Raw genomic sequence first — 24541 nt, 5'->3', positions numbered from 1 at the left:
ACCTCTCGTGCTTCTCGGCATAAGAAGTGTTGTGAAAGAGGATCTGCACTCCTCCTCAGCTGAGCTGGTTTTCGGTGAACCACTTCGCCTACCAGGTGAATTTTTTGGTCACGACACTTCGTCTTATACTACCGATATCACCGACTTATCAGCTCGGTTGACAAATTTCGTCAGGAATATTCGCCCAGTACCGACTCAACATCATGGTAAGAAAAACATATTCATCTACAAAGATTTAGCCTCATGTGGTCACGTATTCCTTAGGGAAGACGCACTGCGCGGCTCTTTACAACCCGCGTATTCAGGGCCACATGAGGTCATTTCAAGAGATCACAAATTTTTCAAAATTAAATTAAAAGGAAAGTCAACGACAGTTAGCATCGACCGCCTGAAGCCAGCCTATTTACTGTCGTCTCCTCCCGAAATCCTTCCTTCTCCCGCTCTTCCACCTCCCGATCCTCCCCTACCTCTTCCCAGTGCTCCCGTGGCATATACCACTCGCTCTGGGAGGAGAGTTCACTTTCCAGACTTTTATCGCCCTTAACCCGGTCTCTGGAGGGGAGTGATGTGGCTAACACACGATATTTTAGTGTATGTATTTTATCATACGTATATATTACACACAACATGTATTTAAATATTTTATTTCATATTTATATTCGTATTTAATTATAACACTAAACATTCATTACACAAAACACAAAAAATACAGACATGCATTACACTCATACAAAATAATTATAATATTTATTATTTTATGACGGAGTCGCGGTATTCGCGTAGTATGCGTGCCGCGACGAAATTATCACGGTCCCAGCGGGTAGATCGGAATATTTCTTCAAGTTTCTTCACAATTGTAAAATTAACAGTTCGATCTTAGTTACCGAATGCGCATCTAGTCAGTGTCTTTTTTGTTCTTGTATTTTCATGCCCAAAGTGTTGCTTGTATCTGATAATTGTCTCTCTCCTTCTACGTGGAGTAATAAACGTTAAAACTGTGAGTGTGTGGTTATTTGTGCATCACCCAAAGGTACTGTACCTAGTGTATTATTTACCATTATCACGCACCCCACACTCAACGCCAAAACCTACAGGTTGGAGATACGACGTACACGGGAGTAGCTAGCTTCAGATATCTGGGTTGCACGATAACGGATGCACACACTAGAGAGGAAGAGATTAAAATCCGCATACAAAATACCCTCAAGTGTGGTGCTGCCTTGCATAAAGTCCTCGTGTCTAGGCTTCTGAGTAAAAAAACCAAACTGCGGATATACAAAACGGTTATAAGACCAATACTTACTTATGGTTGTGAAGCCTGGACCCTAACCCAGAACGAAGAGCGTAACCTTTTAGTCACAGAACGAAAGCTTCTTAGGAAAATCTTTGGTCCTATCAGACAAGAGGATGGAAGTTGGAGAATCCGGAAGAATGCCGAATTAGAAAAACTCATGGCCGAGCCAAATATACTTGGGGAAATAAAAGCGAGCGAAAGTAGAGCGAATGGGTGAGGAACGAGGTCTGAAGAGAGCATACTTGGGCCGTCCCTCGGGCCGTCGGCCGGTGGGTCGACCCAAGTATCGCTGGCGCGATCAAGTGGAGAGGGACCTGAGTGCGCTTCAAGCCAGTGACAATTGGCAAGAGACCGCTCAGGACCGGGCAAGGTGGAGAGTTCTCGTCTCGGAGGCCAAGACCCACTTCGGGGTTTCAGCGCCACAGGAGTAAGTAAGTAGTAACTTGCTCGGAAAACATAATATGATATTTAGGTTTTTTTATTTATCTTTTTTAAATAATGGTCGATAGGGAAGCGCTTGACCACAATCTCAGATGTGGTCTAAGATGGTATAACGCGCTTCCCTAGAAGGTATCTGTTCTCCCTACGCTTGAAGATTTTATTTAATAATCAATGATTATTTTTATTTTACTGATATTTTAATAATACGGCTTCTGCGTTAATATTTAAATAACTTCTAAATTGATACTTTTTGTGTTATTTCAATAACTGTGTAATGTAATGTAACTCTTGTATTTTTATTTTTGCCTAACGGATCTTAGTCGTCCATTAATGTACATAATAATTCAATAAAGGATATTTTATTTTTTATTTGATTTATTTTAATACTTAAATACAAACTATTTGAGTATTTGATAATGGAATTTTAAACAACCATGTTAATATTACCTACGTTTTAAATATTACTTGTACAAGATACCTGAAATTTCCGGCTTATGGCTGCTTGGTAAGTGCGCGGACGTGAAAATACTAAAATCATAGTTTAACGCCTTACATATTTTTGAACTTATTTCAAGTATGTACTTGTATAACATTTCCAGCATTGGTAAAGATGTTCTGGGAAATTTAATCAATTGGTTATAGGTAATATAGAAAATTAAAGTCCAATATAATTTCATGAAGATTGCTACAGTCTTTAAAAGGTTACCTAGTTATTACCTATTAACTAGGTAAAATTTATTTGTAATACCTATTACCACCTCTACATTTTTTACATTCTTGTATTTCATATAGTACTAGCGGTCCGCCCCGGCTTCGCCCGTGGTATATGTTTACGTTTTCTCTATATAAAGACCATCCTCGTACTTCAAGGAATATAATAAAAAAAGAATTATCGAAATCGGTTCAGCCGTTCTCGAGTTATGCGCTTACCAACACATTTTGCGATTCATTTTTATATATAAGAAGATAAGATATAAGATTAATTAAAATTTGAGTAATTGAAATATGACATCACGATAGATCATATTTACTCGTATTTATGATAAATTTAAATGAAAGTAACACTCAATCATATTGATAATTCAATAAGGAATGATAATTTTTCATTATAATTGACATTATGGAACAGCACTACACGTTCGTAAATGAAAATGACCTGATTTTCAAATAATCCTTACAGACATTCGACGGAAAATCCAATTAATCAAGTGCTTTTATATTTATTTGGTCGTAAATTATTTCCGTAAGCGATTGTTTTTTGGTAAATAAAAAACGTTTTAGTAAAATTTATTATGTAATGTTAATATAGTATGAAAAAAACACAAACAATTGATTTTCGGTTAAATAAACATTGATGTTGATAAAATTTCTTTACACACATTAAAAAATTAAAAAATGAAAGGTTGATAAAGTGAATAAAAGTGGTGTTGGTTTTTCTTTCTTGAAAATTGGAAATAATAACACTCCATATCAGCTTTGGGCCAGGGTTTTATTCTTTGTTAAGAATGTGAAATCATTTATTGAATAAGTCAATACATATTTACTTTAAAATAACCACTCCATTTACGGCTAATATACCAATTAAGGCAAAAATTTGAACACTACCTAACCTTTTATCAAGTACTTATTCGACATGCTAGTCCGTTATCAATTATCTATGACCGTTATTTAAGCACAAGAGAGAAAAAAGAATTAGGTATATTCATCTTACCATAACATTTTCTACGATATAGACATTGACGTCAAATTATCCAAGACAATTTCATCCATCTAAAGTTAGTGGAATGACTTACAATATTAAATTGTGGGTGCGTTAAAACTTTATTTGGTCGTCGCCAAAATGTCTAGCTTTCTAAGGTTGAAGTACTTCACACAGCCAAAATAACTACAAACGAATTTCAACAATCGGAATCTCAACTTGATATTACCGTCTATTGTGTCTTTGACTTCATTGTCATTGATGGCTTCGATGGAGTATCGGCGTGACCTAGTAAAGTCGGTTTTGCACGGAATGAGAGTAGTGCAGAATAACTGTTTTTATTGCCACTTGATTTGCTTTCATTGATGTTTGATGTAATAATTTAGAAGATAGAAGAGTAGTTGATTTCCTGTTTGCAAATAAATAAGGCTTATTTTATACATTTCTGCTTCTTTACACTTTCACGATCAGCAAAAATGATATTAATTATATTGATTTATGATATTAATTTGATCGCTTATATAGATTAGTTATATGTATGTATAAGTACCTGCAAGTTTGTGTACTGCAAGCTAAGTTTGCACCTCGTTAGAATGCATTTTTGTGTATATTTTAATGTATAAATACAATGTTAAAAACAATAAATGCAAAGTAAAATCTAACAAACATTTATTTAATTTTTTTAAGTCATAACGAATCCTATTTTGCAGACCGTAAGTAAGCGTCAGTGTGACGTAATCGACGCGAGGTGCAAACTTAGCTTGGTCGAGTTGTACGTTTGTTACTCTATCACGCAAAAACAGCTGTACGAAATTTAATACAGAGATAGATTATAGATTTTTATCCGGTAACCACGCGAATGAAGCCCCGGGATCAAGCTAGTGTAAAATAAATACAACTCATAGATAAGCGTTAGTAAAATTGGATATGTGACGGTAGAACATTTGTGACGGGAATATTTACGGCCATCTCGTTTACATTTGTGTATTACCAACTGCCTAGAGCCTAGAGTGTAAGTTAAAAGCGACTTTCAATACGAAAATTTAAATGATATTAATTTCAAATCATATTGTCAAATATTTTTTTCCTATCTGATATATTATACGATTAAATTTGGCGCAAATTTATAAGCCAGTTGGAATATATAGATCTATAAAATAGTTAAGGCTTAAATAGTTAGTATTATATATGTTTTCTAAATTAAGTACAATAACAAATACATCAATGATTTTACATTACTATAAAAATGCATCATTATAAGCTTAGAATCACACGCATTTTCTTCACTGTCGGTTCATTTGTACACAGCGCGAATAGTTTGTCACTTATCCGCTTACCTTAGGTGTAGGGACTCAGAAATGCCCAGTGGAGACGGTATCAGAAAGAAATAAATTCTGCCAAGACAAACTGCGAGTTGTCACGAGGTGTCGATATGCTTTACTTTTGAAGCATTTCTTTCAGAAAGTAGACTTTGAAACGAGGTCAAAGTTCAATTTTTTACCTATGCCTCTAAGTTTTTTAAGGAATAATAAATAGTAAAAGCTAATATTTTCATTTGGCATTCGTTACATTATTTATGTATTTCTAATCTTCTCTTCTACGTCCTTGACCTATTTATGTATTTCTAATTATCACTTGACTTGTTCCGACATAATTTATACCATTTTTAATTACAGAACTTTTAACATTATATTCCATCTTCTTTACAAACACCGTAGATATGTTTTTAAATTTATTTTCTCTTTAACATGACTGTATGTTTCAAGAAATGAAAATTATGTCTTTAAGTCCAGCAAACAGCGTTAATTTAATCACCAAAACTTAGTTTAACCTGATCTCGTCGGCCACGACACATGAAAGAAGTTATTAAGGATAAAAATTTCCCAGAAAACTTTATTTACATTTATAGAAATATCCGCTACTGGAAGTGAGAAAATTTAACAAGATATTCCTAAAAATTCAGGTACTCATTAGGTTTCCATGAAATGATAGCATTTTGATGGTTTGTTAAAAGCACATGTCAGTTAAAACAATCTATTTTATGTTACAGTTTGAAAAAAAATAACAGATAGGAAGCTAATAGTCCATTGAATGAGTCCCTCCATGGGGGGTCTAGAGTGCGCGAGTTAGTAACGTAAGATGTTTCTTCGGAAACATGTCAAGAGTCCCTAGGTAATAAACATACTAAAACCCCGGGACACTAGGAGGAGCCCCGGAGTGGGGGGAGGGGGGGAATGGGTCCATTTTATCATTTTTCGCTTAAATCTCAAAAACGGTACATGTTAGAGAAAAACTTTCAAGGAAAAGTTGAAAGGCCATAAAATTATCTACAAGTTGTACCTCAATCATTTTTTCCTATATCCTACCGTTTCTGAGTTATACGCAGTAAAAAATGATTTTGGCTCAAAAAATTTCCCCATACCGATCAAAAAATATTTCTTTCTTCCAAAAAACTCAAATGTGCAACTTGTGACCGGTACTGATAGATTGCTCTTAATTAGGTCTAAAATTGGTAAAATAAACACATTCCTCCATGGAAGCCTTTAGGAGGAATCGATTGTCAAAATATTATATTAGGGCAGTTTGAGTTACTGAACTTGATCTTTTTATTTTTTTCTTCCAAAAAACTCAAAAGTGCAACTTGTGACCGGTACAGATAGATTGCTCATAATTAGGTCTATCATTGATAAAAATACCAGATTCCACCACGGAGGCGTTTACGGGGAATTGAATTTTATTAGGGTAGTTACGATACTTGAACTTTTTATTTTTTTTCTTCCAAAAAACTCAAAAGTGCAACTTGTGATCGGTACAAATAGATTGCTCATAATTAGGTCTATAATTGGTAAAATAAACACATTCCTCCATGGAAGCCTTTAGGAGGAATCGATTGTCAAAATATTATATTAGGGTAGTTTGAGTTACTGAACTTGATCTTTTTATTTTTTTCTTCCAAAAAACTCAAAAGTGCAACTTGTGACCGGTACTGATAGATTGCTCTTAATTAGGTCTATAATTGGTAAAATAAACACATTCCTCCATGGAAGCCTTTAGGAGGAATCGATTGTCAAAATATTATATTAGGGTAGTTTGAGTTACTGAACCTGATCTTTTTATTTTTTTCTTCCAAAAAACTCAAAAGTGCAACTTGTGACCGGTACTGATAGATTGCTCTTAATTAGGTCTATCATTGATAAAAATACCAGATTCCACCACGGAAGCGTTTACGGGGAATTGAATTTTATCAGGGTAGTTACGATACTTGAACTTTTTATTTTTTTTCTTCCAAAAAACTCAAAAGTGCAACTTGTGACCGGTACCGATAGATTGCTCATAATTAGGTCTATCATTGATAAAAAAACCAGATTCCACCATGGAGGCGTTTAGGAGGTATTGAATTTTATTATGGTAGTTACGATACTTGAACTTTATAACTAACTACCCTAATAAAATTCAATACCTCCTATACGCCTCCATGGTGGAATCTGGTACTTTTATCAATGATAGACCTAATTATGAGCAATCTATCGGTACCGGTCACAAGTTGCACTTTTGAGTTTTTTGGAAGAAAAAAAATAAAAAGTTCAAGTATCGTAACTACCCTGATAAAATTCAATGCCCCGTAAACGCTTCCGTGGTGGAATCTGGTATTTTTATCAATGATAGACCTAATTAAGAGCAATCTATCAGTACCGGTCACAAGTTGCACTTTTGAGTTTTTTGGAAGAAAAAAATAAAAAGATCAAGTTCAGTAACTCAAACTACCCTAATATAATATTTTGACAATCGATTCCTCCTAAAGGCTTCCATGGAGGAATGTGTTTATTTTACCAATTATAGACCTAATTATGAGCAATCTATCTGTACCGGTCACAAGTTGCACTTTTGAGTTTTTTGGAAGAAAAAAAATAAAAAGTTCAAGTATCGTAACTACCCTAATAAAATTCAATTCCCCGTAAACGCCTCCGTGGTGGAATCTGGTATTTTTATCAATGATAGACCTAATTATGAGCAATCTATCTGTACCGGTCACAAGTTGCACTTTTGAGTTTTTTGGAAGAAAAAAATAAAAAGATCAAGTTCAGTAACTCAAACTGCCCTAATATAATATTTTGACAATCGATTCCTCCTAAAGGCTTCCATGGAGGAATGTGTTTATTTTACCAATTTTAGACCTAATTAAGAGCAATCTATCAGTACCGGTCACAAGTTGCACATTTGAGTTTTTTGGAAGAAAGAAATATTTTTTGATCGGTATGGGGAAATTTTTTGAGCCAAAATCATTTTTTACTGCGTATAACTCAGAAACGGTAAGGATATAGGAAAAAATGATTGAGGTACAACTTGTAGATAATTTTATGGCCTTTCAACTTTTCCTTGAAAGCTTTTCTCTAACATGTACCGTTTTTGAGATTTAAGCGAAAAATGAAAAAATGGACCCATTCCCCCCCTCCCCCCACTCCGAGGCTCCTCCTAGTGTCCCGGGGTTTTAGTATGTTTATTACCTAGGGACTCTTGACATGTTTCCAAAGAAACATCTTACGTTACTAACTCACGCACTCTAGAACTTTTTATTCAATGGACTATAAAGCGAATTCGAATTTATAAAATTTGTGTGAACCTCAGACTTGAATATTTTTTCAGGTGTGTGAATATGAAAACCGTAGAAAAGTGCTGAACTAACTTTCCATTACGTTTCAAAGATTGAATTGCATATTTGAGTGAAATCAAGAACTAAAATTAATGAAAACATAATAAACAATCATATACTTACTGAAAACTTTTTTAACTCATTGCCATAAAAAGACCAGATAAGACGAAACTCCATTTTTTTTGCGTGGTTTGCTTACAGATTATGATATAACTAGCTTTCCGCCCGCGGCTTCGCCCGCGTTTTCAAAGAAAAACCCGTTCCCGTAGGATTTCCGGGATAAAACCTATCCTATGTCCTTTCTCGGGTATCAAAATATCTCTATACCAAATTTTATGCAAATTGGTTCAGTAGTTAAAGCGTGATTGAGTAACAGACAGACAGACAGAGTTACTTTCGCATTTATAATATTAGTATGGACTAGCTTCCGCCCGCGACTCCGTCCGCGCGGATGTCGGTCTTCGCGTGGATGGTTTATTTCTCCATTTTGAGTAACTCTGACAATAACATCTTATAAATATCTATTGGACCCAAATACGGCTAGGCCTATAATAATACGCAACGTGTGTTCGCGGTTCTACAGAACAACGTCTATGGATAAAACTGAAAAATTAAGACTAATTTTTTTCTACGTATTTTTCCAGGATAAAAAGTATCCTATTTTACGCCATTTTTAATAAGGTATAATTATACCAAGTTTCATCGAAATCGAACCGGTAGTTTTCACGTGATGTCTTCACATACAGACAGACAGACAGACAGACAGACAGACAGACAAAATTTTTTTTAATCACATATTTGGGTTTGGTATCGATCCAGTAACACCCCCTGCTATTTATTTCTTCAATATTTTCAATGTACAGAATTGACTCTTCTACAGATTTATTATATGTATAGATATATACCTTATTCATAGTATAAATGGACAAATGCTCATAAAAATAAATATTTAGTGCTTAAAGAACACGTCGCGTCGTCTTTCACAGTTCTCTAGTTTTTACGATAAAATAGATATATAAATTATTCAAATATTCATAACATTATTACCTAGAATTCTAGAGATACTAAGAATACCTCAGCGAAAAAACGAGCAGTCCTCTTTATAAAAAGGGACTCGTTAAATATATAATTAAACAACATTTAAAATTCAACAAATCTCCATATTCATAAAACACAAACAAAAATATTTTTTTTGTTTGTCGCTGAAATAGCCCGTACCTACGTGTCTCGGGTGTTTAAATTCCACAATTACATTTACTGGAGACATGTAAAAACATAATCGTTATTCAACACTAGCCATTCTCCGCGGCTCTATCTAAAAAACTAAAAATATAATTGGGTACATAAATAATAATTAATATAGATATCAAGTAAGAAATTAATGTAGAAAAGAGTGATATAGTATAATAGAGTGTTGGTAGTTACAATATCGCACGTTAATGAATTATGTTAAATTATTATCTTCATTATTATCGTATCCTTAACACGCTGCATCGCATTTCAATCATATTTCATTATAATAAAACGAGTCATTCGCTTCATATTTATAAATTATGTTAATAAATAAAACAGACAACAAGTCAAATAAAATGAACAACTTCAAGTCAAGTATGGGAATTTACAAGCATATCATATTTTCACAAATATCAATGTACTCCTTACGTCATAAAGTCTTAAGTTACTGAAACATGTTCTGTTTCAAATTCATATTGTAATCAAGCGTAAAATACTCAGTACTTAGTAATTCAATTACTTTCATTTTTGAACTTTGTCGTAAATCTACTATAACAATGGTTGTTCTCTGGGCGTAAAAGCATTTATGGTAACAGGTAAAATAACAACAGGATAGAAAGAGCAAAATTTTCTCTCAAGGAAGTACGGAATTTTTATTAACAAAGAATAGTCGTGGACGATGGCCAAGTAGATATTAATTTTACCGTATTGTTATTGGCTTTGTTTTTCTTTGACACTTTGACGCACGAAACAATATTATTGATTATGATTTAGATGAACGCTTTAGAAACTGAAACTGTTTTGTTTTTTGTTTTATGAAAGATCAGTCCTTTTCAATGTAATTAACTTTTTTTCCACCTTGAAAATCTGCACAACAACACGAGCATTACGCAAGTTTAAAACCGTATTTACTGGACAAAAGCTTACGAAAATAAAAAATATATCCTTAACTCTAGTCTGAATTGAAAAATTTTAGGCTCAGAAAAGATAAAGATCTAAAAGAGTAAAAATGAAAAGATTTCCGACGATTCCCTAAAATGCGGTCGGGGACAAACATTCCTTTGTGCATGTATACTAAGCGTATAACGAGTGTGTTATTTATGATGCTATGGAGGGCTTAAATACATTAAGGAAAATATTCTGAATTATACAATAGGTACATTATGATAACGACATAAAAATCTAAGTATTGGATGTAAATTTTAATAAGGAGATCAATAGACATCCAAGAAAAAGTACCTCCGTTTTATAAAATAATTCAATAAGTTTTCACAAACTCTCCTTCCTTGCGAAAATTCTTTCCGAAAAATAATATTGGCAAATTGTAATCCAATTTGAAAGAATTAATATACTTACTACTAAGTTAAAAACCGTTTGCGTTCACAAACTAAAGAGACACAAATTAAAATAACCTATATTCTGCAAAGCTTAACATTAAGTCGCTCCATAGCATGATGTTGAACTACACATTTGTCCGGCAAATTACAAAATATATAGGACATATTCATTAACTTTTTGTATTTCCCATGAAAGCAAACATCACCCTCTTAATTTTCTTCTGGACAACTCAACCGTTATTGATGATGCGGGGTATGTTATAGGAAGTATACGACAATGGATGTCAATAATTCAGATGAAAAAGGACAACCCCATGTTGGGCAATTTTAAATTACCACTTTAAGCGACAATGTATTATTTTTTCATCTCTAATAAAAAAGATTTTAGCAGGCAGCATTAACAGTTTTAATGCTAATAGCCTAGGCGTTCTTGTAATGCTAATGATGTTCGTGAATTACTCGATAAGAAGTTAAAAAAATCTTAGTAGGTAAGTAAATATACAGTGTGTCCGGACATGACATACCGATATTTGAAGGGGCTATTCTCCAGGTATTTTTATCGACAATTCAACCCCTCTACAGTCCCCTACCTCACCCCCCTCAAAATGGCAAACCTATCAATTCGGATAGTGAATTTATGAAAATTGTAATAACTTCGAAAGTGAGTGTCACAAAATACTAAATTTGGTTTTATTTGAACAATAACAAGTTATTCTAGGGACCACTAAACAAATTTAATTGATAAGAGTGATGAAACATACTTTAAAAAATTCGAAAACCATTTTGAGGGGGGTGAGGTAGGGGACTGTAGAGGGGTTGAATTGTCGATAAAAATACCTGGAGAATAGCCCCTTCAAATATCGGTATGTCATGTCCGGACACACTGTATATTTAATTTTTGGAACTTAGGTAGGAAGGTATCTAAAGGATTATTCTTTAGAGATTATTTCTATAAGCTTGCGTTTACAAAAATGTTTAGTGCCTTCTTACACTTATATGATCACTGATGTTAAAAGCAAAATACGATAAGAATTCGTATAGTGCGATGTACGATGATATGATACGACGTAAGTACGATGTACTGTATATACGTTGCGAAGTTTATATATTTACAGAATTTGATTTATTATTTTTTAAATCATAGAGAATAGCAAGTTAATATTTTTTATATTTTACAATCTTATAAATGCGTTATCATGGCTAAATTGCTCAACTGATTTTTGCATCAATTCGTGAGCAACTTAACCTACATTTTATGGACTCCAACAGTTGCACAGATACTTAAAACTGACAACGCAGCTAGTAACAAATCCTCATGAATAAAATTCATATTTTCTATTGAAAATTCAAATTGAGTTTTACTTTTTTTTACTTTAAAATTTTTAATTATATTTTATAATAATATTGCTTTATGAAGAACAAATGTAACTCCTTTTTATAAGTAAGTACTAAGTAGCATTAAAATAATAGGTAAAGTAAATATACTAATTTATATATATTATAATTGATTAAAATGCAACACAATTATATTTTATTAACGGTCGTACCATACATATTTTAAAATATAAACTCGGCCATAATTAACACTCAGAAATTTAGAACACACATATAACCGCTTGGTGTAAAGTTCGAAAACTCGGCTTAAATCATTGAATATATAGAACTCTATAAAACATACATTTTATTCACATGATATCTGCCTATCGTAATTTATATCATAGGTACATAATCATATACTTAATAAATTTTCTGTTTTCTTTATGTTGGTACATTAATTTATTCATAGATCAAGAAAGACATTAGAAATAGATGAACTTTCAGTTAAACTGTACATGGCATACCTTTACTCTACCAGAGTCTGTTAAGCTTCATCCTTTGGTCAGTAAGTAACTGACTCGTTGAAAAAGTTGTTCCAAACACCTGAAGTCCAGGAGTTTATATTAAGGGCGTCCTTGTGACAACACACGGGTCCATGTATGCCTTTCGAAGCATCAAGACGAAGTTACTGTTACTATAAGACTTTCAAGCTTACCACAATTACTGGTATAATATAATATTATCTATGCCACAATTTTTGTGTTAGTTGCCTTAGAAAATAATTATTTACCTATTGTTAGATTACGAGTCATCAAAATCCGCCAACTCTATCAAATTTAAAATAGAAATTTACCAAATTTAATAGATGATAAATATTAGCATAACGTCCAAAAGGGACCTCTAATCCGATAAGAGCCGAAACCGTAATCGTATTAGTTTATGCAAATGAGAAAATCATTACTTATTGTTCCCATTGGAAGTATATACTTCACATTGTTACTAAGCAGAATCTAGCTATCTATCTACGGATTTAAATATAATATAACTACATACCAGAGGCGGCTCGCCCTAAGGAGCGCTGGTGCAGTGAACTCCCATAAATAATTATAATAAAATCATACTCCTTAATTTAATTATTAACATTAATTATTACTATTTAAAATCAATCGTAATCTTTAAAACTACTGTTAATACCCATGAATATATCCATCATTCCATCATCCCATACGCCTGTATAATACCTACTGTATTATGTAACGCGCGAAGCGGAGCGCTCACGATTGCGCCCCAATGAAAAAAGATTTAGTACATTTCCTAATACGAAATCCAATAGGAGTGAAAGAGAGGGTTTTGCCAGAGCCATGCGCGTGAAACAAAAGATTTTCTATGGTAAAGTAGCAAAATTCGGAGCGCCGCACCCGCAAACGTTGCCGGTTCGTTTTTACCGCCAGGCAGGACAGCGATTGCGATTTGCGACGTTGCCAGTTGCCACTTCTATAATACATATAAACAAACACTCGAGTCAACTTCAATGCACGCGCGCGATTCATGCAATTTTCTAATTAAAATTATAAAATACGTGTTGAAATAGCCTGTAGTTATCAGTATTACTTGTGAGTGTTAAAATGAACAATAATTATAATGTGGCGTTCATTAAAAAGTGTGATAAAACGTTACAAATTCGGCTTGAATGTAAAGCTAAGGGACCGCCACGGCCTGAACTTGATCTTACGCAAAAATATACGACAAAAACGAAAACATAATATACGCGTGTGTTTAAATCTGAACAATATGTGAAAACACCGTGGTTGTGTGGTTGTGATGAAAGCAACAACATACATTTACGAATGTCTTGTCGCTTTAAGTTATAGATATTTTTGCACACCAAAAAGAAAGACGTAACTATGTATTTCCTTTATATGTAATTTTTTTGATAAATGTCAGGCAAATACTTTACACCATGTATTTTCAGTGTTTTATTTCAAGTGAACACCCATAAAATTTTGTCACGAGCCGCCTCTGCTACATACACATATTTGGTACCTATTGCTCTTCAGGTAATAATTAATATGTATTTTTCACATAAAATTGTCTACTTATGTTGATAGTTTCAAACAAACCAAAACTAACTCCGAATTGGACATTTAAATATATTTTTTTTTTTTTATTATAAAACTGCTGTTTTAAGAATCATTTATATTATAATCAAAATAAGAACATTTTGTGCTTGGGTACGATTCATAAACAAAAAAAAAAAACAATTCAAATCACTTACATTTGATTATACACCATAAACCCAGCTGCTCTTCTTATTTTTTTATGCTTACGCAGTGATAATAAAGCCTGAGTAATAAGACAGTAATGTATGGAGCGATGTTAAATTTCATGGAACTATAAGGGTTATTTTCTACCTTTTATTCACTTCTAAAACTCTATGTTACCATGTACACAAAGCAAGTCGGAATCAATTGATACTTTACCTGTATTCTATGAACATTTTGAACATTTCACATTCTATGAACATCTTTTTCGAGTACCAATTTTAGAATATCGACTGTCTTTTGTGCATTTACGGGCTTTTGGGTACTAAGGTTGTTCAGAAAATGTTGTATAGAATAACATACCTATATACATTATACATTAATATCACATGTTGTTTTTCAACTCACTAGAGCATTTAATGGCATTCTAATATTCCGAGCAAAGTTCCGAGCGTTATGCCGTGAATAAAATTTAAGTTAGATCGAAAGATCCGGGATCAAATTTTGATGCAAACTTTGTGTAATACAAACAAAATGTAATAAGATATGGAAGTTATTAGCAATTTTACTAAGCCCTTCGTTGTAGGACCTGATTTCTAATTACTAGAATGTAGAAACAGGCAATATTTGCACACACGCTTGTACATATAAACAGGCTAGTCGTCGCTAATTATTGGGCTCTATGCCCTAAATTCGATCAAGACATCACTAGCATATAGATGTTTTATTATAGTCTAAAATAGAGCTATAGTATAGCTTGTACATAGTTATTTTCGAACAGCACTCAGCCCGGCAAACTATCCCATTTACTCACTCAACATATCACACGTAATGGCGTAGCTACATGAGTATACTTTATAGTAAAGCACCGTGCTATAGTAATACTTTGACATTTTAGACTTTACACTTTGCGCTACGACTAGGACGTCAAAAGAAAGTTGTATGATTTTTACTGCCTGAGGAAGTAATTTTACGATGGAATTTAATGAGAGAGAATGTAAGGAGGTTGGGAAAAATCTAAGATTTAATTGTGTAGTCTGTCGAAATGCATGTTTTAATTTAATTCCAAAAATATGTTATTATTACAAGAACTACTTATTCAGACCGATGAAACTCTTCCAAAAGTTCTAGAAGTTCTATTTAGAATCCTATTAAAAATTCGAACTTCGGTTTCATGTGGTTTTATCTTCTGAATACCGATTTGACAAGCGCATATTCCGCGAATGCCCTAAATAAAGGTGAGAGCGTAAAAAATCTCCCATTTCACAGTCGGTAACACGACTCGATAGTTATCACGTACAAAGGAGCAAAGGCTCCACGAGACTTACATCCATCTGATTGATATACGACCTCTAGACAACAGAATGTCGTCAAAATAAAAGTTCGTTTTACAGAGCGTATTATATTTTGTACGTATGATTACTTGGATCTTTTTCATTTCAAAGTTTTTTGCTTTGAGCTGATTAAAATTATGTTGTCAGAGATGAATCTGTTGAATGTGTATGGTCACAGTAAATATATACGAAGTTTGAATTATTAATTCTATTTAATATAATATTACTTTAAGATGATACATTACTTATATTCATGTGGAGGGCAATCACTGGAGATATGGGAAAAATATCTCCATTTCAAAAGTGTTTTTATTTCATATAAAAAATATAAGTACCTAGTTAGTTACCTATATGTTTTTCAGACCGAGAAAATCGATAGCTAAATGTTGTTGTATCAAACGAAACCTACGCAAATAAGTTCGTGAAAACACTGGACCATAATAAAATACAATAAATATTTAGTAGATAGTTGCCTACCTAACTCAAGAAAAGTGCGATTTACATTATAATAATATGCTCTGAAGTCTTAACCTCTGTAACTTATTCATATGTCCATAGGATATCTATTATTTTGTAAAATAAATGTAACATACTAAACCGACAATTTATGGACTTTACCGATAATATTTACCTCTAAAGTCTAAAATATTTTGTAAACGGAAATACAAAAGCAATGCGCAGCCGAAAATCTTATTTATTCAGTCATCAAATCAAATGTAAATAGATACATCCCTAAATAATAAATAGGAACAATAAGATTGTTCACCTGTTGAGCATCTTTGAGAAAAATAGAGATACAACACTCGCCATCTAGCGGCCATTTTCTTTAACTAAAATGAAATGGTTTCCACGAATACGACGTCATTTTATAAGCGACATCTAGCGGGAATATAACATAATTCTGCAAACTTCTAACGTTACTAAAACAGAGCTTTATGTTGTTTTTGGACTTGATAACCAGAGCGAGCTGTAATAACTTTTAGTACTAAGAAAATTTGAATTATTATAATATTAGAATCATGTTTTTAATCTGAGTAGGAGGTGGTAAGTGCTTTGTGCAATGAGTATCAGGAAACTTAACAAAGGTGCAATCTACCCCTAAAACATCATTACATATAAGGATATATTTAATAATAATAGTTTAGATTTTGAAAGCTCTGATGGCTCTACATTAAATTAAATGGTTTCTTTCTTAATTCGACTTGTTCTAAAAATTTAATAACTTAAAAATATTATGTTCGCATTAATAAATAACGATAATTTTATTTTCTATAAGAAAAAATAACTCTTATTTGAATTACCTTTAAAATAGTTCTTGCGAATCAAAAAGTTTAAGTTATTAGCTAATATTTTAGATGGTTTTTACATATAGATTTTTTTTTAAATGACTCTTCTTTTTATTAAAGTTATATTCTTGTTGAAGGAATATGTGTTATTCTATCTCATTGTTTGTTACGATTAGGTAAACTCAGTAACTACCTACCAAAAATCTTTTTAGCATCTTTTCTCATCTCACGGGATACATCGATAAGCTCTAAATACATCGTGTTTTACTAGCGGAAATGCATTTAAATATTTCAACGAAAAGTACTTTAATTTTCGTTGTATTTTGATTTTAAATCAGAAGCAATTTCATAGTGACATTTCGTGATGTAATAGTAAACATAAAATTATAATTAGCGACAACCACATAAATGATAAAACTTATATAAAATTCTGTTATAAGTGCGTTACAACGTTTCATCTTTTATGCCGGCACTAAAATCGCCTAATACCAATTTATAAGTAAACGATTCATCATATAAATTGAGGGCCAATGCAAACAATATCGCCTTTCATTTGAATCATCTCAAGCTTTTACTGGTCTTTTGTGAGGTGAAAAGCTCTCATATAGCGTGTTATCAAATATAAGAAAGGTGTGAATTTTCGCAGGCGGCCGGATAAGCCCCACCTACTAAGATGGCGTTATCCCTTCCAGCTACTTATTAACCAGTAGCATTCGAGCATCTCACGACGATACCTACAGCCTCTTTAGCGTTTACCTGGTACCACCTATTTTCAAAAGCAATTATCAGTTCGTCTCAAATAGCGCGCACGCATTTAGTCGCCTGACGACACCACTGCGGTCTACAATTATCAAAAAATATATATTTTAACATAACATAACTAAACATGCTCACATGCGCTCATTAAAAATATAAAATATGGATACACAAGAACGTATATCCAGCACTTGTGATACTGTTTCCAAATTTAATAGCCAATACGAACTCAATAAAAATGATTCTTTGTATGATGGTGACTCTGAAATCGACAGTGAAAATGAAACAATTGATGTGATTTGTGAAAATAGTGACCAATCAAGTGTGGATGATAATTCTCAAATGCTCTACAATCGTTTGAATGCATCACAAGAACTTTTATACGATAAAAATAATGTGTTTTCTCATAAAAATGATGTATTAAGTTGTGGACGCGGTAACTTAAATATAAATAGTTCACATAATAAGCTTGTAAATAGTGAAAATAAAAGCAAAACATTTTTAATAGATAACATTTTAGGTAATTTTAAAAGTAAAAAACATGAAAGACCTTCCAATAGCGAAACTGATGACAATCTCGAAGCCGGAGACGAACATAATGGTTTGTTAATATTAATTTTCACATAAAATTTCATGACAGAATAAAATACATTACATTTGTAAAATAACACTCTTAATTTCGGTAAAAGTAATAGATTTTAAAATTTCAGTCACAGTATAAATTAAATTGATTGTGGTGATAATTCGGTAATTAATTATTTGATAAAAAGGCTATCTCCCCATTAAAGAGACAGACAGTGTACACACATAAAGTAAATGTAAATTGTTATTAAAGTTTAAGGACGTGATATTATGTATTAACGATAAGATCATAAATGCATAATGCAATCAAAAAATATATAATGATTTGTCTAAACATTAAACTTTCTAAATTACGAATATCTATAATTATTAAAATAGAACTTAGCTATTGGCTCTTATGTTACATACTTTAATTCATACCTACGCTCTTATTCATATAAAATATTCTTAAATTGCATATTTAGAACTACTCAAACTCATCATCACCTGCACCCACACGTATAAAGACGTTAACATGAACATTGAATACGAACATGTAGGTATAAGCTGTTACATTTTTTGTAAAATTAAATTGTAATACTGACATGATTTTAAAAGCGCAACTATGGAGTTTCTTGCTGGTTCTTCTCCGTAGATACCTACTGCTTTCCGAATCGGTGGTAAATGTTAAAAATAATATGTATTAACGATTCAAAAGTGCTTCCAGAAGAAGTCTAATTGAATAAATAAATGTTTGAGTTTGAATAAATGTGTATTTTTCTACAGTATCCTCAACATCCACGTGTGCTGATCTTAGTGTCCTGAATGGTGCTGAAATTATAGCTGGCCACGCTTATGCACATTGGCTGGCCACACGGCAGCCTTCTTCCAATTTTTACGGTAATTATATACAAAATAATTTTATTATAAAGGAAAAGCAGGCAAGTGCTGAGGAGCAAATTCTATTACAGTAAGCTTATTTACTACTTACCTACGAGTATATTGGAATAGGTACCACCTAGTGCTACTGATGAAATTTTGAATTTGAATTTAATTCTTATGTAACTATCACAGGTACACTCATTATAGGATCTTAGTAAATTTAACTAGCTATTAATTTAATTTGTTTTAGTTGCTGTGGCTAATATCCTAGTTTGCACGCTATTTTTTACGGATAACACATTTAATCTTTTGCTAGGCAGAAGGTATCACTTTTTTTCAAATATAATATTTGATACTGATGATAACGATTTGAAATGATTAAGCAGTAAATTGTTTAAAAAAATGTGAAATTTAACATTCCATTCTTTGTATAAAAGAAGAAGTAAGATGAAAACCTCTTTGGTAAAAAAATTTGCGAACATACGTAGATTTATGGGGAATAAATAACTCATGGGTGTAATGAAAAGAAAATAGGTATTATCTTCTTGAGTTTATTATAGACATTATTACTAAGATTTTGGTGTACTGAAAATTTTATTGTTAGTTTCTGCTGGTTCATACGAGTACTTACTTCATAAATAGGTAGAGCAAGAGGAGCGGCGGCAGGAGTCCGTCCCAGTGCTAAACGCGATAATCTAATAGCATGATTGTATGTTTAAAACTAATTAAATCATAATTAGAAACACAGAGCAGAACAGAACAATATTTTGTAGGTATCAAATTTATTATGTCAGTAGAAAAGCTCATCGGACGGAATAATTTTTGCTAGAGGGCCATTTTTATATATTTTCCATAGTTTATTTGGTCCATTATTGTCCTGCATACAGAGTTATATTATGATATCCTGTAATAAAAGTTTAAGAATATCCCAAATAGAGATAAAGTTAGTGTTTTAGAATGTGATGTATTCATATTATGATGATTTTATGACTATAAAAATAACAAATTCTATAAATAAAATATTATTTGATATAGTTTACTTCTATACTTACTTACTTACTTATGTTCCTGTGTCCCCTAGCTGGGGCAGAGGGCATCCAAATTGCTCCGCCAGGTGTTTCTATCGAGAGCTTCCCTTTTGATCTCGCTCCAGGTTTTCCCGATTTTCTTGGCTTCGTCTATGACTGTCCGCCGCCAGGTTTGTTTAGGACGACCACGCTTACGCTTTCCTTGGGGGTTCCAGTCTAAGGCTTGCCTTGGAAACTTCGAACTTTTTAACTTATATAAACTCTTATTATTTTTATCACCACAGTTTGAGGTTTACAATTGTGCGTTTTGATAAAAGCTTATCTCTATAATTATATTATTATTTAAGGTTAACTTAACTAAACTCTTATTGCATCTTTCTAGTTCTATGTAATGAAAATCCGATATGAATGGCTCAGAATCTACAGCTTATCGTGCTTTCTAAGCCACGGAGGTTATATTATAGGAACATTTTTTTTGTTAATCTATATTGGTACTTAAACCTAATGCTTTAAGATCTAGTCGACAACATACATACTATCTAGATAAACCTCTGAATAGCTAAGACCACCAAAACATTCGAAATAACAATAATTAAATATTAATGTGGTTAAAGATTGCGTGATATTGCCCGGGTGTGACCGTTCACACGTATTTCTCTCCAACTCTCACGCAATCATCCCTTGAAACAAATTTTTATTATTATACTAATAAATAATGTGTATCAGTGTAGGAGAATAAATATTCGCTAATAACTAGTGGTATGAGCTTTCAGTCTGAAAGCTCAAATAAGTGTAATTATTTTATATAATTTCATCAATAATATAATAATATATTTATGTGCGTGGTGAATTATAAAAAAAAATCTCGTAGGGACCTAAAGCCTGATATCGTCTAGAAAATAGTCGGGGGCCGGGGTGACTTTAATCCATACTAATATTATAAATGCGAAAGTAACTCTGTCTGTCAGTCTGTTACTCAATCACGCCTTAACTACTGAACCAACTTACATGAAATTTGGTATGGAGATATTTTGGTACCCAAGAAAGGACATAGGCTACCTTTTATTGCGAAATATGTACCACGGGCGAAGCCGGGGCGGACCTCTAGTATTATATATAACAAAATTTAAATTATATAGGACCAGAGAAATACGCTATCAATTAGTGAAAACCAAAACGGAATGAACATTTGTTTTATCGCGAACAGGGAGACGTGGTAGAGTACTTTGTTTTATAATATGAAGTAACAACCAATAAATATAGTTACCCCATTTTTTTTCCCAACCGGTAATTAGTAGACATAGTTATAGATGGTCTTATAATAAGTTGTTGATCTTGTTATAATTCAACGGTCACGTCAATGAAAATATGTTATGCAAACTATTACCGACGACTATAATTTATTCGTCACGCAAATCATTAATAATTAAAGTGGAATAAACTGGTGTTTGAAACTTAGAAATAAGATTGATATATATATCTACGATGAACATTTTACAAATCTTAATTAAGATTTTTCCCGTAATCAGGAAGATGGTAGTTAGTAGGTAGTTATTTTTATGTCAAATTGTATTTAGGTATAGCTTTCAGACCTTTTTTCAGTTCGTTCAAAAAGTTCTTAAAATATTACAACTACAAAATAAAAAATTGCAGCATTTATTAGCTGCAGCGAAAATGAATTAGTGAAGCGTATCTGTCCTTGCTATTTAGTATTTACATTTTGAACTAACCCATAGGTTATCTCAAATAACGACTTGATCTAAAACAAATAACAATAAAAGCTTAAAGCAATAAAAAATATTATCCACAAAAATAAGTAAATCACCATTGATTCTTTAGTCACGAAGCATAATTTAAAATTCTTGCAAATAGCGTTTAATGTGAAAAATGTCAGGCAAACTCTCTAAACACTAAAGCTAACAGTCATGGTATCGTAGTTCCAGTGATACGCGAACGTTCGTCGAATTGTCATCAGCTACGGTCGGTGGTCGCGACTTCGCACCGAGGTGTGGACAAACAGCTGCCGCAGCGATAATTACCAACAAAGCTTTGTTTGTCCCCCGCCTTAACGAGACGCTATCTCCACACTCGAACTTGAGTTTAATGCTATGTGAAATTTTTATGAAGTAACCTACGGGCGATCAAATAGACGACTTTAGCACTTCTTACTTATGCAGATGAGGTGATTTGCATTTTAAAACGGATGAGAAACAAATATGAAAATATGATTAAGTATTACGATGGACACTTAAATCAACGTCTTCTGAAGACATTTTTAAAAACGGTTAGTGTTGTTTGATTATTTATCTACCTATAAAATTTTTAAAAAGCAGTCTGACATTAATTTTTTATTCTGCATTAAAACTGTTACATACCAGATATTTATTAGCACTAACATAATATATGAATAATACTTTCTTAGGTTTTCTGAGTACTTTATACCAACAGCCGTAGCCGTAGCTGTGGCCGTAGCCCGTAGACCTCGTAGCTCATTAACTTAAGGGTAACTGATTATAATATGCTACTCATGTGCAATCTATGAAAACATATCCAGAAAAATATATAGAAATGTCCGGGTAATTTGTAAACCACTTGTGCAAATAGTTAGCAGTCTGTTAGCGAGGCCATCACTCGCCATACACTCGCCACAAAGGCGTGTTGACACACGAGATGACAAACTGCGCAGGCGCAATGCCAACAAACTGATTGTGTTTATAGCCACTTAACGAGAAGCCGTGATATTTCCGATTAGTATTCGAAAAAAATCGACCGCATGTTTGTCTTTAGTGAGAGCAGCTACTTTGTAAATGAGTGCGTACTTTTATGGTATTTAATGTGCTCACGTGATATGGATACTTTCTTTAATATGACTATTCATTTGTGGAAATGTTCAAAATAATTTCCATTTTTTTAGCTTTCTAACCTTTCTCTTCACTTTAACTTACGTAGTAACTATTTAGTAAATGGTATTACGCACTAGCACTTACAAAAAAGGTATCAAAATGATAGTAAAATGCAATTACTTAAATAATTATCTAATTAAGTATCTTTAATAATAATAAGTATTATTTTTTTGTTCACAGATGACAAAGCAAACAGAAGAACGCGTCGAGCCGGTCCCGAAAGAAAACCGCGACAAGCTTACAGCGCGAAACAACTCGAAAGACTCGAAGCTGAATTCAAACTTGACAAGTACCTAAGCGTATCGAAGCGAATGGAGCTATCCAAAGCGCTAGATCTCACAGAAGTACAGATAAAAACGTGGTTTCAAAACCGTAGGACAAAATGGAAAAAGCAATTAACGTCTCGGCTGAAGATCGCCCAACGGCAGGGTTTGTTTCCTGCACATGTGTTAGGACATGCACCTCAAACATACTCGCTACTAAACCCGTATGCCTACCCACCGCTTAGCTGTGTATTCACACCTGTAACACTACCGTCATCGCCACCGTAATCGCTAGGGGATAAAATGTTACGCAAATAATAATGTGAATCAAGAAAATATTTGCTAATGTTTTTTCCTTTTTCATTGGTGTAAATTGAGTTATGATTCGTTATATTTTGAAAAGCAAATATATGGTATGATCAGTGATAATCGATTCAGATTAATACATTATTATAACGATTCTTATAAGATTATAGTGTTATGTACCTACTGATTTATTTCATACTCTTTTTTCACTCGATTCACCCTATTATATGTTTACTTAGATATTAATTTTGGTATACCTACACATGAATTAGGTACAAGAAAACTACAAGAAATTTTAATTAATATGCACTGTGAATATAATTTTTAGTGTAGAAATCATTTAACCTTTTGATCGATGGAATACGAAACATTTTAATAGATATATATCTTAGTTTATATATTATATTATTCGAAATGTGTACAAAAGATTTTGTGACGTTAGTGATAAGCATGTGTTAATTTGTAAATTACTTTTGTAAATATATAACTTTCAAATATTTTTCATACTTAATATTTTTACAAAATAACAAAAATTGAGGTAAATTTGCTGTTATGCTAAATAGTTCCGTGTCGACCTTCATATAAAGGTAGATTTAAATCTTAATCTAAATTTATTTTATTTGTGTATAGGAGGATATTTGAATAAGTAGAACTAAATATAGAGCTAAGATATTCAAGCATTAAAGACGTTATTCTGATAGAGATTACTTACGAAAATTTTGTTCACAATAAAGTCTGTGTAGATTGTTTGTAGAATAAATTGTAGTAAAATAATTTTACTTGTACATAATATATCTAATAATATAAGAGACTTTTATTTAGATAATTCTGAATAACGAACGTTGGAATGTGAAAGTAAAATAAAAATAACAAATTAAATTTGTATTTCATTTTACTCCTTACACCACACATAGCTTGAGACAAAATATTTTACAGCTACATTTTTTAGATAATAAAATAAAAAATAAACATTTTTCACTTTTCACTTA

General features: G+C 32.6%; 1 protein-coding gene across 1 annotated transcript; it reads left to right on the top strand.

The window, feature by feature from the left end:
* Positions 1–1503: 1503 nt before the first annotated feature.
* Positions 1504–23584, top strand: LOC149905073 (uncharacterized). The gene is made up of 5 exons (XM_090106527.1): positions 1504–1721; positions 17828–18026; positions 18078–18210; positions 18957–19070; positions 23164–23584. Exons 1-5 carry the CDS (start codon positions 1504–1506, stop codon positions 23532–23534), a joined length of 1035 nt encoding a protein of 344 aa, XP_089962653.1. The 3' UTR covers positions 23535–23584.
* Positions 23585–24541: the final 957 nt, after the last annotated feature.

Source organism: Colias eurytheme, chromosome 10 (assembly GCF_061535395.1).
Source record: "Colias eurytheme isolate Ceu_HAF_F1 chromosome 10, ilColEury1 Martin Lab GWU primary, whole genome shotgun sequence".
NCBI lineage: Eukaryota > Metazoa > Arthropoda > Insecta > Lepidoptera > Pieridae > Colias > Colias eurytheme.
The sequence above is the reverse complement of the archived record's forward strand: the minus strand, read 5'-3'. Positions and strand labels throughout refer to the sequence as shown.

Bases quoted from the DNA above. Each gene is read 5' to 3' on its own strand.
- LOC149905073 (XM_090106527.1), top strand. From the start codon at position 1,504: ATGGGTGAGGAACGAGGTCTGAAGAGAGCATACTTGGGCCGTCCCTCG. The intron at 18,027-18,077 runs GTATTAAGTTGT...TCACATAATAAG, and splicing joins TGTTTTCTCATAAAAATGAT to CTTGTAAATAGTGAAAATAA. The intron at 18,211-18,956 runs GTTTGTTAATAT...ATTTTTCTACAG, and splicing joins AGCCGGAGACGAACATAATG to TATCCTCAACATCCACGTGT.